At 37.8% G+C, this 18,467-nt stretch overlaps 2 protein-coding genes across 6 annotated transcripts in view; one reads left to right on the forward strand and one right to left on the reverse strand.

The window, feature by feature from the left end:
* Positions 1-4,268, reverse strand: part of PPME1 (protein phosphatase methylesterase 1) — a 55,816-nt gene extending 51,548 nt beyond the window's left edge. The window contains exon 1 of the mRNA XM_067038535.1: positions 3,504-4,268. Coding sequence (XP_066894636.1) covers positions 3,504-3,604 — 101 coding nt within the window. The 5' untranslated portion in view covers positions 3,605-4,268. The remainder of the gene's footprint in view (positions 1-3,503) is intronic.
* Positions 3,999-18,467, forward strand: part of C2CD3 (C2 domain containing 3 centriole elongation regulator) — a 125,446-nt gene continuing 110,977 nt past the window's right edge. For 4 of the 5 annotated variants that reach the window (XM_059070793.2, XM_059070790.2, XM_067038532.1 and 1 more), the window contains exons 1-5: positions 3,999-4,276; positions 6,686-6,955; positions 9,330-9,487; positions 15,423-15,646; positions 16,248-16,495. In XM_059070793.2, coding sequence (XP_058926776.1) covers positions 4,222-4,276; positions 6,686-6,955; positions 9,330-9,487; positions 15,423-15,646; positions 16,248-16,495 — 955 coding nt within the window. In that variant the 5' untranslated portion in view covers positions 3,999-4,221. Of the gene's footprint in view, positions 4,277-6,685; positions 6,956-8,622; positions 8,664-9,329; positions 9,488-15,422; positions 15,647-16,247; positions 16,496-18,467 lie in introns of all 5 variants that reach the window. The other variant, XM_067038533.1, reaches the window with a different exon arrangement.

Here is an 18,467-nt window from a genome sequence, read left to right on the forward strand (position 1 = left end):
ATCTAGAGACTGTCATACAGAGTGAAGTAAGTCAGAAAGAGAAAAACAAATATCGTATATTAACACATTTATGTGGAACCTAAAAAAATGGTACAGATGAACCAGTTTGCAGGGCAGAAGTTGAGACACAGATGTAGAGAACAAACGTATGGAAACCAAGGGGGAAAGCCGCATGGGGGTGGGGATTGTGGTATGATGAATTGGGCGATTGGGATTGACATGTACACACTGATGTGTATAAAACCGATGACTAATAAGAACCTGTTGTATAAAAAAATAAATAAAATAAAATTAAAAAGTTTAAAAATATATTAAAAAATAAAAATAAAATAAAATAAAAACACCCTCAAGCACACCAGGTGTTACAGACTGAAAGACTGTGCCCCCCAAAATTCAATTTAAATCCTAATCTCCAATAACCTCGACAGTATTTGAAGGTGGAGGCTTTGGGAGGTGATAAGGTCATGAGGGTGTAGCCTTCATAAATATGATTAGTACCCTTATAAAAGAGACCCCACAGAGCTCTCTTCTTCCTTCCCACATGTAAGGACACAGTGAGAAGACTGCCATCTATGAACCAAGAAGTGGTCCTCACCAGACACGGAATCTGCTGGTGCCTTGATCTTGGACTTCTCAGCCTCTAGAACTCTTGAGAAAAAAATATGGTATTTTTGTTATGGCAACCTTAACAGACTAATACCAGTTGCAAGTAGGGCTCTAAAATCAGAGCAGCTACAAACGCTTTAATTAAAAAGTTCAAATCCACTGTTTTGGGTATAATCTACTGGCATCTATCAAGGAACAATAAAACCAGGATCTCAGGCCTTACCTGAGAAATAACATGCATAAATAAAGCTACTATCACAATGCCTGGCACACAGTACTCACTCAAAAAAAAAAAGAAAAAAAAGTGATTGTTATTATTGCTTTATCCAGCAATACTCTGGAATTACTAAATCCATTTGGAAAAACAAAACTATGGAAACTCAGGAAAAACCAAAAATTCAAAACCACCCTGAATATGCAAACATATCTAAATAAGTTTTACTGAAACTGAAGGCAAGAGATTATGAAAAATAGTTGAAAGAGTAAGTCATATAAGAAACTGTGAAAAGAACAGGTCCAACCTGCGAGTAAGAGATGGACTGGGGAGTGGAAAAGATGGAAAGAGTGTAAAAAAAAAAAAAAAAAAAGCAAGTGAGAAGAAATTAGAAATAAAGAAGGATGATTTGAAATTAGTAGAAGTGAGACTTCATAAACCAGGACTGACTGAGGAAAAAGGAAGACTGAATCCTAGAGTATTTGCAAAGGAATAAGATACATAACTCAAATTAAGTATTGCCAACGATAACTACGAATCCAAAAAACCTAATTGGTCTCAGAGACTCTCTTCCAGCTTTATGATTCTAGGGGAGGAGACAGTCTACATTATCATTAACATTAGGCTTACATAAGGCATGCCTATGTTCCAATAAGGAAGTAGAAAATAAAAATACAGGAAAATAAGCTACTTAAGCATCTATTTAAAGAGGTTAAGCATCTATTTAAAGAGGTTAAGTTACTAATAATCTAATCAGTAGATTTTATTTTTTCTTAGTATTTTTCTTCAGTTCATCTTCAGAGAACTTTTGATAAAGTGAGAAGCTAAGCTCTAACTTATCTGAAGAATATATGGTTATTAAAAAGCTAGTATTTTTATATATATTTTAGAAAAGAGTGCTGGAATACTGAAAGATCAAAGTTTGGTTTAAGAAAGGTGGCAACTAAGATACATATCAACAATAAACGTTACATTAATTTTATAGTCCAGGTTAATTTTCCCAAATAATTCTTATGGATCAGCTTCCAAATCCTCCTTAATCGTGTTACAGTCCTACCTTTGTCTTCCAAAGCCAAACGATCTTCATTTTACCTTACATGTAGGCTTCTACCAGCTCTTTGTATTGTGCATCCATCGACCTATCTTCACTTGTCAAGGTTTTCTCAGTTTTCTACTGTGTCTCATAGTCATGTCTCCACTTCAATTCTTAGTTTCCTTCCCCAGTTTTTCCAACCATTCTCACCACCACTCTACTCCACTGTTTTAATTTACAGGATTCTCCTTTCTCTTCATTCCTAGGACCTGCTTTCACAGTATTGTATCTCCTATCTAAATCTCCTTTTCGATCAGTTTTTGTACATATTAATCTTCAGAACCTAAGGTTTTTCTTCTCTAGTCCTTATTCCAAGAATGGATACCAACCCATCTCTAGAATCCCAAACACACACTCTTGACTACCACATACCTAAGTATTTTTCCTACCCCTTTTCTCTTTTCAGTCACTAGTCTCCAGAATCCTATCTGATACTTCAAATACCCCTCAAAACCAACTAACTGCCTGTTCAATTACCTCTGCCTTCTACTTCTCCCAGGTTCAACTCATTACACTCTCTCTCCTACACCTTGGTATTCCCCAACCTGGCCCAAGCCATTCAGCAACCTAAATTCCAAAAGCCAACACAGCTCCTCCCATTCCAGTAAACGACGGTTTCCCCCAAAACATTTTAAGTGGTTCCCCTCAGTGCTTCATTAATTGAATCTTATCAGATCAGTACATAGCTTCCACCAGACCTATTTGCCCAGCAAAAATCAATTTCCCAAATCTTCCTCTTTAAGCTTCCCAGACCTTACCTCTGCAGCACGCCATTCACTAGACCGTATTCCTAGTCATTTCTCAATCTCTGGAGCCCACAGTTACTCTCTAAGCCCCTCAGCCCACTCCCTCCTCACTCCTCTCCTTATTCCCTACCCTCACTTCTCAGCACATTCCTATCACCCCTAACAGTCTTCTTGGCTGTGTTCTCCATCTTTCCTTAGGCCTGATCCCCACACTTTCTCAGTACCCCTTAAGAGACTTAATCTCTAAGTCACTCCCTCACTCCCAGAATCTGCTTCTTACACCCCTAGGAACTCTCTCTAGAACCTTCTGCTCCCTGGTTGTCTTTTCCGCTCCAACCCTGCCTCAGGTGTTCCCTGTTTCCCCCAGCTTTTTTCTATTATCTAGTTCTCAGAGAAACTAGATAAAGATTTACTTCTCCCAAATCTTTTCCGAGTTCTTCTCCTAATTCCCCTCAACTTTTCTTTCCGTCGTTTCCCATTTCCCTCAACCATCCCTGGCAGATTTCCCCTCCACCTTTGTCACCGCTCTTCTCCCTTTTCTCAAACCTCCTCCACCCCTTCTTCTGGAGGTGCCTCCTACATGTCTTAAACTATCCTCTCAGCTTCCTCAATCTTTACCTCATTCTCTTCTCCCTCCAATACTATTTATCCTCCAATTTCCATTGACTTGGCGCCTCCCCTAGTCCCCAGATCTGCCTTCTACTTCATCTAAACGTCTACAGGCCGCCGCCAACATTCTCTCCTATCCTTAGCCTCCCTTGACGTGCCGCTCTAAACGCCCAGAGACACCATTCTCCAATGACCGGGGCCTGGCCTCTAGGGAGAAGGGGTACGGCTTACGTACCCCATTCGCATCTTGGCTCCGCTCTGACTGCTCCCGCTGCCGGGTAGAGGAGGGCGAGGGGGCAGGCGGCCGAGGTGCATGCTCTTCTCGAGGGCCGACATGAAGGGGAGGCCGCAGGCAGTAGAACAGTAGCCGAAGCTTCGTCCCACGCTAAGTACGGCCCAACCGGTCACACAGCTCGCTCCCCTAGCGACGCCCCGTCGCCTTTGGATAGCCCCCAGCTACCAGCAGCACCGCCCACCGGCTCCGTAAACTCCACCCCCTCGCCCCAGTGCTTCCACCGGAAGTGCGCACCAGCCTCCACAAAGGGAGCTGGGTAACGGAGTCTCTGATCCCTCAGACCCCAAGCGGAGAACTCGACGACCCTCGCCGGAAAGAGAAGCGTTACTGAAGGCAATGCACCCTGGGCAATGGAGTCCTCAAAGGGCTTATCCCTTTCCGCTTGCGCAGCTGGAGGCGACCGCGTCCAACCCCGCAGAGGTAGTGTAGCAAAGCATCCTGGGTGTTGTAGTCTATTGGCGGGAAGGAGTCTTGGCGCCTTCCTTTCTCATGGCTTACTAGAGGCTGTTAAAGGAAGAGCCGCTTTCTTCCTGCCTCCCAAGCTGCCCAGCGGCGCCGGTTGCCGGGGAACGCCAGCGCCGTGGGAAGGGATGGCGGGAGGCTACGGCTTAGGTGCTGGGGTCGGAGTTGAGTTGGTGAAGAAGAGCTGGGGCTCGTCATGAAACAACGGAAAGCCCAGGGGCCTGGGGGCGGCGGTAGCCGCAAGAAGAGAGGTAATATGAGCGACCAAAGGTTGAGGAAAGCGTAGTTGGGCGGAGTTGGGGGAGCAGGGCGCGAACCATTCTAGGGAGACCTCCCACAGCCGCCTGTTAAAAGTAAAAAAAAAGATTGAGGAGGGAGAGTAACCAGGAAATCAGAAGGTTAAAAGAGAGGGCAATTGGCCCTCCCGCGAATGGAAAGGATATAGGGGCTGGAGTAGGGGGCAAAGTGGGTGAATAAATGGGACGAAGTGAGGGCTAAAAGGGGACCCTTCCAGAGGAAGGGAACAAAGAAACTGTAGGAATGTTTTGTTTTGTTTTTACTTTTTAAAAATTGAGGTATAATTGACATATAACATTATGTTAGTTTCAGGTGTACAACATAATGTTTGTATATATTTCGAAATGATTACCACATGTCTAATTAGCATGCATCACCATACATAGTTACAAACATTTTTTTTTTCTTGTGAAGAGAACTCTAAAGATCTACTCTTCAGCAACTTTCAAATATACAGTACACTATCATTAACTATAGTTACTGTGCTGTACTTTAAATCCCCATGACTTAGGGGTGTTTTTGATAAAAAATGTGTGGGGACGGGAGGGGGGAGGTATAGCTTTGCAGGTTCACATAGAACTGGAAGAAAAATAAGTTGGAGAGTATGTCAATAATCCTAATAGGCAAGGATCACGTTTTACACATTACTGAATCCCCAAGAACTAACACGAAACAGGGCTTAGTAAATGTTAATTGAATGACTGAAGTGTGAGACAGTCATGAATCGTGAAGGGCTACAGGTGCAAGTAGGGAAAAGATAGTTGTGGAGGAGAGAGGAAAGACTGGGGAGTGACGGTGTGGTAGGGTTGGAGTGGGGTAGGGGGGCTTAGGGCATGATGATCTCTGAAGGATTTGAGATGATGGAAAAGTGTGTAGCAAGAGGACCTCATCAGGTTAGTCTGCTCAAAAAGAAGCAGGCTTATGAAGACACCAGGGAAATGTGAGCTGCAGCAAGAACAGTCACCCTGGGAACCCAGGGCAGATCATGAAATGAAATGGAATCTCTACAGGGCTGCCTCAAAACAAAACAAAAACTGGGTGACTGCATTTTATAGTATAGGCAAAGAGGTATTAGGAATAGTGATAGTGCATTAGGCCATTGGATTGAAGACTAAAGCTGCAGTCTGGGAATAAACCTTATCCAAACTGTTTTAAGGATAACTAAGGCAGTTTTGAGGCAATGCGTTTCCTTCCAGGAATGATGGGAGGATATGAAACAGAAGTGCGGAAGTGTTCAGTGCTGGTGCTGCCTATGTCAAACCAGTCAAGCATATTTGGTTGATAGGAGGAAAATCAAAATAGAAATAACGTAAGAATGTCCTTCTCATTATATCACGTGTATATACAGTAATACTCATGTACACACCTGTTTATAATTTTTATATTGAAACTAGTTATCCATAAAGATTATGGTGGGTCTTTTCTTCACTAAAGAAAGCAGAGAGGCTGTTCACTTTAGAAATCCAAAGAATTAGTTATATAAATTCATGATCTGATAGACTCTAGTATATTTTTTTCTTGTGAGGCATGACCACTCCCCAGGGAAAAGTGAGAGGAATAGAAAGGTGTGTGTAATATTGGAATGACTTTTTAAATCTCCTCTAAGTCATGGTTAGGAGATACAGTGACTAGAAGACAATCAGGGTCATTAAAGGAAAGCTTTATAGAAAGCCATGATGAATTACCTCATTTACATTTTATTATCTGTGTAAAAGCCATAAATATTATGAACCCAGCACTGTGCTAAAAGATAATGGCATAATCTGAGGATGATAGTTTCTGTCCTCATTGTGTGATATCGGCAGGAAGAAAAGACACAGTTTAAGGTGGTCTTTCTTGAAGTGCTGAGTTGTAAGGTGTAGACTTCATTTGAGAACTGATTGACAGGAGTTGTTGCTGTTTTATGTTTAGTGATGGTTTTAAAGTAAGAGAATTAGGTAAAGATAACATCTTAAAAACTGTGGACATTGCAATAATCAGAACAACAGTACTTGGAAGAAATATTTCAACTACTTCATAGATTTTTTTAAACTTGTATACTGTATCATTGTATTTGTATTTTTCATTTAATATCTTTCAGTTAAAGAGGAGTTTGTATTAGCATGTCTTAAGTTGGTATGTCCTTTACTTACAATAACCTGAATCAAATCCTGAATACTAACTAGTTGTCAGGGTGGCTTGAGTGACCAGATAGGTTATTCTATGGTCTGGTTTGCTAGTTACTTCTTATGTATTAGAATAAATAGAATAAGCCTTCTCTCTGTAGAGACGAAAATGTTTGTGTGTTTTCATTCAAAAAACAGATTATGTGTTTTCTGTATTTAGACTAAACTTCGACTTAGTATTCTTGGATTCCTCCACAGGTTTAAGTGACATTTCTCCATCTACAAGCCTCCCACCCCTGGTTGAAGGCCAGCTACGCTGCTTTCTGAAACTTACTGTTCATAAAGTCATATGGAAGATTACAAAGCCTCCTGCTTGTGTACTTGTTCGAGTGAGATGGTGGGGAGAAACATCAGAAGGAACACTCTTTTGTCCCAGGGATGCATTGCAGACCGAACCAAAAGCTGTGAGAACAACTACACGTTATGCTATTCGCTGTGGTCCAAAGCAGTTTACCTCTTATCTAACAGGTGTGTTTTTGTCTTATCATTTCACCTGTAGGCCTAATAAGAAGCATGTGATTATGTTGTTAACAATAGGTGTTATTGTGTACTTAGTATCTATGGCATTGTTAATTATTGAGGAGTCAAAGAGGTTTTGTAATAGCCACCATTATTGAGAGTATACTCTGTGCTACCAGTTGATACATATTTCTAATCCTTAGTAACCCTGCAAGATAGATACTTTCTCTGTTTTATAGACAATGAAACTGAGGTTCAGAGAGATCAAATGAATCCTCTATAAGGTTACATAGTTGACAAATGGCAAAACTAGGATTTGAACCCACTTCTCTCTGACACCAAAACGCATGCACCTGTCACCACACCATGCTTCTTTAAGGAATAACTGTAGTCTCTACTCTGGGACGTACATTATGCTAAAGAAAGATAATATAGATATAAAATTTACCAATAATACAAAATAATACATGCTAAATGCCAACTGAGTGGTTTAGTGAGTTAATAGTACAGATTTTCAGAGAAGGGAGAATTCCTCTACTGGAACCAGGAGCCAAAATTTCTTCATTTCTGTTAAAAGAAAGCATTCTAAATGTACTGTGTTGGGCTTCCCTGGTGGCGCAGTGGTTGAGAATCCGCCTGCCGATGCGGGGGTCACGGGTTCGTGCCCTGGTCCGGGAGGATCCCACATGCCGCGGAGCAACTAAGCCCGTGAGCCATGGCCGCTAGGCCTGCACGTCCGGAGCCTGTGCTCCGCAACGGGAAAGGCCACAGCAGTGAGAGGCCCACATACCGGAAAAAAAAAAAAAAAAAAAAAAAAAAAAAAAAAAAAAAGAATAAATGTACTGTGTTATTTCTCTATTCTGGTCAAGTTTTCATATAAACACATTTTGGATGGTGGACTTATCAAATCAATTCAGTTCAAGTCAGTAAAAATTAAGCATTTATCATGTAAATATTGTTGGGCTAAGAATACCGGAGAGCCAGAGGTGAATTAAAGATTAACTTGTCCTTAAGTTTGCATTCTTTCAAGAAGAAAATTTTGAAGACATCAACATATAAAGAAAAAAAATTCAGTTATTCAAAAAATATGTATTGAACACTTAGCATGTGCTAGACGTTGTGCTAGACACTGTGGAGATTACAAAAATGAATCAAATTTAATCAGAATGGTATCTAATTCTAACTAAATGCACAAAGAAGTTTAGTTACAATAGTAGGTAGAAAGTGATAAGAACTTTTAAAAGATACACATAGATATTTCACTAAGAAAATAAATGAGACATGGTGAGCCTGGCTGTTAGTAAATAACCAACAAATGTTGGTATATTTCCCTTATTCTATATATGCACGTTATTTTGTAGTCTGCAAAGCACTTGTACACCTATTAGCTCATAGAATTTTCAGAGAACTTGCACAATTAGGTAAGACAGGGGCGGTGATATGTTAAGTAAGTTGCCTAAAGTCATATAACAACCATTAAGCAACTGCCATGTAAGAGGATACTGTGCTATGTGTTTTACTTGGAATACTCCTGTTCCTCACACAGCCATGATATAGGTATTATGATGCCTATTTTTTAGACAGCTGTGGCTTACACAGAAGTAGCTTGTGAATGTTGGAGCCACAACACAATCACAAATCTTCTAATTATAAATCCAATACTCTTTTCACTACAGCATTGAACAAAGGGTGAAAATGAACCACTTTCTCAACTTTGGTAAGAAAATATTCAGAAGTTACACTGTCCTGAAATAATCTCAGATTGCATATGCATGCATTTTATTTCTCCTGCTGTAAATTAGGACCATGAAGGTGTTAAGTCTAAGCAACCAATTGACAAGTACAGTTAAGGAGTTTATTTCCATTCCTTTTAGTTCTAAGTGCTCTCAGCCTTTCAGTGTTCCAGATATTATTGAGAAATAAGCAGTAAAATATTCCTGAGAGGCAGGAACCAACCCATGCATCTAGAAGCCCTTTGTCCAGTTCAAAACTAGAAATGGTGAGAATTTAAAAACTGAGAATTTTTTTATTGTTGCTCTTTTATTTCAAAACTAAAGTCTGAGTCCTTGCCAAATATGTAAAAAATATATATATACTCTCTTAAAGGTATTTTCCTTATCAAATACTTGATATTCTAAATATTTTTATGTAATTTTTTTCTCCATTTGAGGTATTTGTCATTGCTCTTCTCTAAAACTTTGTTGTTCTTTTGATCTTGGGTTCACTCTTCCCCACCCCCTGAATGATATGGTAAGTGCATAGTTTATTTGAAAATAAAATGATTTTTTTAAGTATAAAAATTTTGTAACATATATTCCTCTTCCCACTTCCAAAAAAAAGTAAATGAAAAATGTCTGCCTATGTTGTAATTGTTTCTGATTAGATATGGCTGTGCTGGTGCTGGAAGTAATCACCAAACTTGCACATCTTCCGGTTGGTAGAGTTCAGATCAGTGAACTAGCCCAGCTTTCTCCAACCCATCACATCAGTGGATTTTTTCCCATTGTTTCACCAACATCTAAGAAACTTGGAGAACTCCAGGTAAAAATATTATAATTCTCTGCTACATAGAATAAAACTTTGGGGGCACAGATAGTTGAGTCTGTAGAACGGGTAGGTACGTGACTCCCACCATGCAAATTCCCACTTCGTGCTTTTGTTCATGTTTTTACCCAGACTGTCATGGACTTATTTCCCACTTATCCATATCCTCTTAGTGCTTTGCTGCCCATCTCAAGTTCCAAGAGACCTTCGCAGCTCTCACTGCACTCATTCTTCTCTGTACTCTTTATTAAATTCAGAATAACATGAATTATATGATCATTGTTCAGTTATAATCCTACATAGTCTCCAAAATTTTGTATTTGTAGTTTCCCTTTAATTTCCCTTCCTTTTAGTTTCTAGATTCCCTGGGAGACAGGTCAGTGTTTTCTACTTTCTTTGTTTGTCCCACCGCTCCTAACATAGTGCCAAGCAGTAATGGCTTGTTTGACTCATTTAAATAGTATCTTAAATGAGTCAATAGACTACTATTTTAATATTGTTGAATAAACTGTTTTCATTTTTTCAGTATTAGAAGTGCATCTCCATAACCAGTTGTTGATTGTTCATTCATTAATTCAGCCTACATTTTTTTGATATGCTGTTATGTGCCACTAACTTAAGATTCAAAGATAAGAGATGGGCCTTTCAGTTATTTTTCCAAAGTCAGGTAAGAGGAAATAGAAGAGAGTAACAAGTAGAACGCAGTGTGGTATTGATACTCATATACTATAGATATGTACAGGATGGTGGGAAAGAACATAGAAGGGTCTCTTTCCTAGGGATACTCTGGGAGTTCTTCCTAGAGAATTCTGAATATTCAAATCCTTGAGGAATTTATACCTTGTCAAATGTATTCTAAAATATGTATAGAAATTTAAGCAGGTGTTTAAGAAAACGGTTCAAAAAAGATGAGGAAAGAACATATAACATTACCAGATGTAAGAACCTATTATAAAACCACAAGCACATAATTGTCAAAGGAAGAGAGTAAAGTCCAGAAATAGATTTAACTAAGTAAAAGAACTGAACATTTTCTGTATTCTATTTGTCATATTTTTATTTATAATATATTGAAATATAGTGACACCTTATGATGGTAACTTCATGGTAAAATGGGACTGGTTTACTCCTTTTCTGATAATGGTACAGATTTGCATCAGACCTACGAAAACAGTTTGACATTATGTTTCAAGAGCCATAATAATTATCATATATCATTTACCTCAATAATTCTACCCCTAGGGTCTTATATTAAGGAAATACCATAAAAAGAGAGGAAAGTTATATGCTTCGGACTGGTTATGGAAATGCACTTTTAATATTGAAAAAATGAAAACAGTTTATTCAATGATATTTAAATCATGTATTAGTGGAATATTTTGTTTCCATAAAAGATAAAATTATATAGTTATGATTGTGTAGCAACATGGAAAATTATTTTGTATTGATGACAAAAGAGAATTAAAATTATACCCACATATATGCATATGATTAATGACTAGGGAAGAAAAAACAAGGGAAAATAAAAACAGTTGGAGTGTAGAATTCTAGGTAGGTTTTTTCCTTATATAAAAAAATGAGATATAATTCATATGCCATAAAATTTACCCTTTTATAGTATACAGTTCAATAGTTTTTAGTGTATTTACAAGATTGTGCAACCATCACGATTATCTAATTCCAGAGCATTTTATCACCCCAAGAAGAAACACTATACCCATTAGTAGTCATTCCCCTTTTTACCTTTCCCCAACCCCTGGCAACCACTAATCTACCTTCTGTCTCTATATATTGCCTATTCTGGACATTTCAAATAAATGATGTAATATAATATGTGACCTTTTGTATATGGCTTCTTTCACTTGGCATAATGTTTTCAAGGTTCATCCATGTTGTAGCATGAATCAGTACTTTATTCCTTATTATAGCTAAATAATATTCCATTCTATGGATATATTATAGCACATGTTGTTTATCCATTCTTCAGTTGATGGACATTTGTATTGTTTCCACTTTCTGACTTTTATGAATAATGCTGTTATGAACATTTGCATACAAGTTTTTTGTGAACAGATGCTTTTTGTTCTCTTGGGTGTATACTTAGGCATAGAATTGTGGTCATATGGTAAGTATGTTTAACTTTGAGGAACTACTGGACTGTTTTCTAAAGTGGTGCATCTTTTTCCCCCCTTATTTAAATGTCAGTTGATACAATAATACTTGTGTGTTTTTTTATTTCAATGTCATTGGGTTCTTTAGAGAATTGTTTTAATAGATCCTTGGAGACAGAGGTCAGCATTTGAAAGATTATGGAATAAGTAAATAAGTAGTAATTACAGTGAAGAGGTAGAAATAACAGAGATTTCTCTCTGTTTCCCACATAAATGGCAGCGAACAGAGGGAGAGGTAGTGTGACCTAATGGAAATAGCACAAGACTTAGACATGGAAAAACTGGTTATGAAAACATTTCTGGTGTTCATTTGTACTCTCTGAGCTTCAGTATCCTATTTTATAAAATGAAGATAATAACTTTTACCTTTCGGCATTGTTGTAGGGATTAAAAGATATGAAAAAATATGGAAGCACTTAACATGGTACTTAGGCACATGACAGGGACATGCCTAATTTACTTGAATTGGAGAGGAAAGTATTGATAGTGGGTAGCAGAATTGAGAAGTTTGTTGCTACTTTAGAAGAGGAGTTGGCAAACTTTGCCCAGTAGACTAAATCTGGCCTTCTAACTAAAAATGTTTTTTATATGTTTAAAGGGTCACTTTAAAAAATGTGCAATAAAGCCTAAAATATTTACCCTCTGCCCCTTTACAGAATGAGTTTGCTGAGCCTTTTTTAGAGTATAGGAGACCTGATTTGTTTTGTAGACTAAGAGAAAAGCAAGTGAATATGGGAATTAATTTCTATTAAGAACACAACTGATAGGGGTTACCTTTGGAATGGAGGAATTATAACAAGGAGGGAAAGAGGAGAAACATTTTGAGATGGATAACATTGAAGGAATTCATGCTGATAACTTTTTTAGCAACATTTATTTTTTTGGCCACACCGCATTGCTGGTGGGATCTTAGTTCCCCGACCAGGAATTGAACCCCAGGCCCTTAGCAGTGAGAGCATGGAGTCCTAACCACTTGACCGCCAGGGAATTCCCATTAGCAACACTTATATGCATGCCTGCCACGTTAGGCACTACATGTTTTATTTCATTTAATTTTTTTGTTTTTATTAAATAGAGATAGATATGCAAAAGAATATCTTAGATGTATAAGATATAAAAATAACCATACAGTGAACACCCATTGGCTCCTCAACTAGGTTAAGAAATGTTAATAGGAAAAAAAAGAAATATTAATAGAATAACGGAAAGAAGCCAGCTTTAGAGATTCATCCATGTTACTTTGTGTATCAGTAATTCCCTTTTGCAGAGTTGTGTTCCATTGTATGGATATACACAATTTTCATCCATTTGCCTTGGATGAAACCAGGCAGATACACTTGCCTTGTTCTTGTTCTTGGGAGGAAAGCATTTGGTCTTTTCACTATTAAATATGGTATTAGATGCAGGTTTTTCATAGATTCCCTTTGTCATTAAGAAAGTCCAAGTTTTCTGAGAGATTTGATCATAAATGAGTTTTGAACTTTATCAAATTCAACTGTTGCTAGAGGTTAGAGGCGAGAAGAGAGCATGACTACAAACGGAGTTTCTGGGGGGTGATGGAAGTGTTCCATATCTTAATTATGGTGGTGGTTACATGGATCTAAACATAGATTAAAATTCATAGAAGTGTATATTTACAAAAATGTCCATTTTACTGTATTAAATAAATTTTTTTTAATGTATCAGATCAAATGTGATGATAAACAGAAGTTGTCTCTCTACCTCATGTTGGGACATGGCTGGGGACTTTGCAAACTGGAGCACATACCCTGACTAAAGCCACTCGTCTACTCCAGCTAATTTTTGCCACAATGGGATGGAAACCCAGCATTGCTGGATCTTCTGATTTTTCAAGAGAAGCCAGAAATTCAAATTTTTACATAAAATCTGTTTTCTTAATCACTGTTAAATAATTTTAAAATCTTTTAAAATGCTATATTGACTAGCATAAGTCTGAAAAATAGACATACTAATATGTTCTCTCCAATATCAGATGTTATAAATGTAGTAGATAATCCCAGAACTTACCATTTTATATTAAAATGACTTCTTTTTAAATTCCCCTACGAGATACTCTGATCCTTTGGGTCAGGTTCCATGTTTTATTCATCTCTTTGCCCCAGGCAAGTAGCACAGAACCTGGCACTGAACTAGTATCAACAAATATTTGTTAATTGAACAAAGGAGTTAGGCCAACACCTATATTTTGATTGTAAGGTGGGTGTGGCAGGTAACTGGACTTTCCTTTTCTTTCTCACTGGTAGTAAAGGCCTTTGAGTTGTTTTGAGACTAGTTCAAATTTGCTTAGGCAAAAAGCAAAACTGGCCAGCCAGCAGGTTATTGTTAAGGCCAGGGACGCAGCCTTTATTCTCAGTGTCTCCTTTGTTTCTAGAATAAAGTGGCAGTCTTTTGGCAAGTGATGAATGGCAAGGAACGATTTTCTGACACTTATATTTGGGCAGCCAGGATTTTATGTGATCCTCTTATAGCAGTGACTGCACAAAGTATTTATCCCACTGCATTCCGGTCATTTGTCTTTGTAGAAAATCTTAATGATGGATAGATTTAAAGGACTTTATGCTACCTGGTTCATGAACAAAATTCTCCTCAAGACTCAAGTGTGTTTATTGAGTCTGTGCCTTAGCAGTTTCTCCACATAAGTTATTCCATTGACCTTCCCAGAGACTTCTTAAAATATTTAAGTGCAATCTTTCATTTTTGTCTTAGGCCATTCATCATTATGTGACTCTCTTTGGCTACTTGAACAATTCCTTCTACTGTCTATGTCACTGTAACTGAACTTTCAACACTGCTCTTCTTTTCTTTTGGAGTATATTCTTTGATTTCTTCTCTAAAGTTTTGCTTTAGGCTCTGTTTTAGTTTTTATTCCTACATTAGGCTTCTCTCCATTGGGCTTTTCAGAGACCTGGAAAGCTTTTTAGTAGAGTGCCTGAATTCAGAGGAGTTGGACGATAAAGGAAACTTGAAGTAATTACTTTTCATCTTAATGTTCCTCCCTCTTCACCCTGCCTCATCCCCAGCATAGAACTAGGGCCTTATTTTTCTCAAATAGCTAGCAATAAGGATGCAACAGGTGCTATGTCATTCTTTTATTTTTCAGACCATTAGTCATTATTATGCATACTTGTACACTAAGTGTATACTTCCACTGATTAGTCTACAGAAAAATGAAGAAGACAGTTCATGCCTTCAAGGAATTTATAATCTGATCAGGATAACAAATAAACCGGAAGTACAAATACCTCCTTTAAGCCTCTGCTTTTTTTAAAAAATCTTCAAATTAGGATAATATACTTTCCTGACAGTTATATCATCACATCAGCTTCTCTATGTGAGGAACATAGCACAGTTTCTGGCCTATTGTGAAGTGTTCAATAAATGGTGGTTATATTAATGGATAGATACAAAGTAAGTAGAAACATGAAAAATGGAGTGGCCATAACATCTCTGCCTGGACACAAATAAGTTTTCACAGAGGAAGTAATGCTGGAGGAAATTTGCACATGAAGGCATAAGGGAATGAAATATAAGGTACATTTAGAAAACTCTAAGTAATTGGTATATCCAGGAGAGAGAGATGGAGGAAGGGAACACAGTGAGAAATGAGGCTTCTGAGGTAGGCAGGAATTTGAACTAGATCCTATAAGGAATGGGGCCATTAATTTATATTAGAGAGTCTTAAAATTAATCAATGCTATAAAAAAAAAAAAGACTTCTGATACATTACATGTCCCTTTCAGGTCTCACTTGCCCTGGAGCCATTGTCAGAAACTTATGACAGCTACAATCCTCTTCCTACCACTGACATGACAGAAAATGTGCTTTTATCTGAACAAGGATTCGAAGAATATACTGAAGCAGGCAATACTCAGTTTCTGGTTCCATCAAGGCCTCAGAGGATCCCTACCACTAAAATTGATGGAAAAGAGTTAGCAGCCAACAGCAGTAGGCCAACCACTCCAAGGTAATTACCACACCTAATACCAGTCAGACTGTCTGCTAACTTCCAGTGTACTCATAATTTCGGTCTTTCATTTGTGGTTGTATAAAAGGTTAAAGGTAGTCATTCATTCAGCAAATAAGTATTAAGTACTCACTATGTTCCTGGTCCAGTAGCAGGTGCTAGGCATAGAAATTAATAAGACACAATTCCTATTTTTGAAGATTGCTCACAGTCTAGTGAGGAGGCCAATATACAGATAAATAAGTATGTCTGAGTCACATAGAGATGCCATGATAGGTGTACATGAGGGGAAAGAGGGAAAAGGTAGTGTTTTGTGAAATGGAATGAAGTAAGAGAAACAGATTTTGATTTTAAATAATTATCAGGTGTTTGCTGTGTGTCAGGCTCAGCACTGAGCTCTTTATTTCATTGTCTGACTTTAGCCACAACCATACAATGATAGGTAAAACATCTATTATTTATTTAATTTGGAAAATGAAAAACATTTACAAAGTTTGAGCTACACTGCTATACACCACTGATCCACTTTCTTTCTCTGACAAAATGGAATGTTACCATAATGGATAATATACTGCTGAACTTCTTCTTTATTTTAAAACAGGGGAAAGGACCACTTGTACTTTACAGAGAACTCTGATACAATAAAGGACTCTTTCTTTGGACTACAGCACCATCTTAATTCAGGACAGAGTTTAGAGTCTATGACTCTGAAAGGCAAAGCCCCACAGAAGCAGATGTGCCTTCTCAACAGTTCTGAATTCCGGCCTCAAATTAGGACAGTTGCCAAGAGTCACAGTGACTCATGCATTCTTTCTTCAAACAACCCGCCTACCAAGGACCTTCTTTTAGGTATGTATATATTTGTGAACTGAGACTAAGCTATATTTATTGGGATTACTCTGCTCATTAGGCAACCTACAAAGAGAACCAAGACTTCTGTTTGAACTAAATAGCCAAATAAAAGTGAGTAATCTTACTAGAGTCCAGAATTTCTAACCATTTAAGGGCAGCTCTGTTAAACCACTGAGTTTCTTCTAAATAATTACTGGGCACTTATAATTTTAAGTTTGGGGAAGGAACCATTTAAAGTGAACCTGGGTATGGGAGGAAAGCTTTTATTGTAGAAAAATATTAGTCCTGATTTTTTCCGAGATAATTCAAAGCAAATAAGATTTTTGTCTCATCATCAGAATTTACTTATACCATTGTGCAGAATTTACTTATACCATTGTGCTAGTACTAAACCTGTTTCATATTCTGAAAACTGTTGGTTTCAGTGGGAACATTCAGTGCACAGAAACTGCTGATCTTACTTCTGGGTATTAAATATGACTGACGGCCAAATAGAAGTAGAAAGGAATCAGTTTACCTGTGTAAGGGCTTACATTGAAATTTTAAAAGGCAATAGGAATGAGGTTGGATTACCTCATTTTAGGTAGTGGTATTATATGAAAAGCAATTTTGGTACCTTATGTTACACTTTAATGGTCAACCATATATCTCTGTGACATCAAGAGCATGACATAAATTTGTCTCCATCCTCACAAGTAAAATTTCCAAAGTAGAATATCTGCAGCGTTAGTAGAAAAGTCTTTTAAATTAAAACTACTTGGACCTCTGTGGGGTCATGATCCATAGACTTAGCAAGTCTATCTTACATAAACCTAATTATCTTCCTGGTCTTTATTATACTGACATCATACCAGTAAGAGGGTACAGAGCTTAATTAGTCATTGAGCTAGTATTTATGAAACACTAACTACACATCCTGCTTATAAGAGTTGGCGGGTTTTTTGTTTTTAACTTTTTATTTTATATTGGAGTATAGCCAATTAACAATGTTGTAATAGTTTCAGGTGCACAGCAAAGGAACTCAGCCATACATATACATGTATCCATTCTCCCCCAAACTCCCCTCCCATCCAGGCTGCCACATAACATTGAGCAGAGTTCCCTGTGCTATACAGTAGGTCCTTGTTGGTTATCCATTTTAAACATAGCAGTGTGTACATGTCAATCCCAAACTCCCTAACTCTCCCTTCTCCCTATCCTTCCCCACCTTGGTAACCATAAGTTTGTTAAGAGTTGGGGTTTAGAATAGATAACAAGGAGTAGGAACAAAAACCAGAAGCTGTATACCTCCCTGTTTAGCAGGGACTGTGCCCATGGCATGTAGGAAATAAACAAGAGAAACATTTGTCATGAACTCAACTAAGTGCCCTTCCCTTGTGTTAAAAAAATAATTATTGAGTTGAGGTGCAGGACAATGCCATGACAGCTCTTTTAGTATGAAACCAGCCTCCTCTTAAGAAGGGGAGTTAAGGTGGTGTTATTGCCATGCCTTAGACTTTAGAGAAACTATTCTGAGAATGGCTGTTTCAAGGAAGAAACCACTTGGAGGCCAATGAGTAGACCACCCTTGCTCAGATTTGTCCTACTTATTGTCTTCAATGTTTATTTCTTTTTTAAAACCTGCTATTGTAAAGTATCTTAAGTACCTATTCCTATTCAAATGTTAATGACTAATTAAGTCACTCTTAAAATATTACTATTCCCAGGGAAATTTTATTTAGCAGGGATGAAAACTTTAAGCTCAATTCAATTCAGCAGATATCTTTTGAGTGCCTATTTTTTGTCAGCCATTGTCTTGAGTATTGTAGTTACAGTGATAAATAAGATAGTCCCTGACTTAATGAATGTATTGTAGTAAAGGAAACAGACTCTAAAGTAGATACAGTACAATTTTGTATGATATATGCAACAGTGGAATTATTTATTGAAACATTTAATCAAATTTCTGATATATACTAGGCACCAAGCA

This window comes from Kogia breviceps, chromosome 7 (assembly GCF_026419965.1).
Source record: "Kogia breviceps isolate mKogBre1 chromosome 7, mKogBre1 haplotype 1, whole genome shotgun sequence".
Taxonomy (NCBI): Eukaryota; Metazoa; Chordata; class Mammalia; order Artiodactyla; family Physeteridae; genus Kogia; species Kogia breviceps.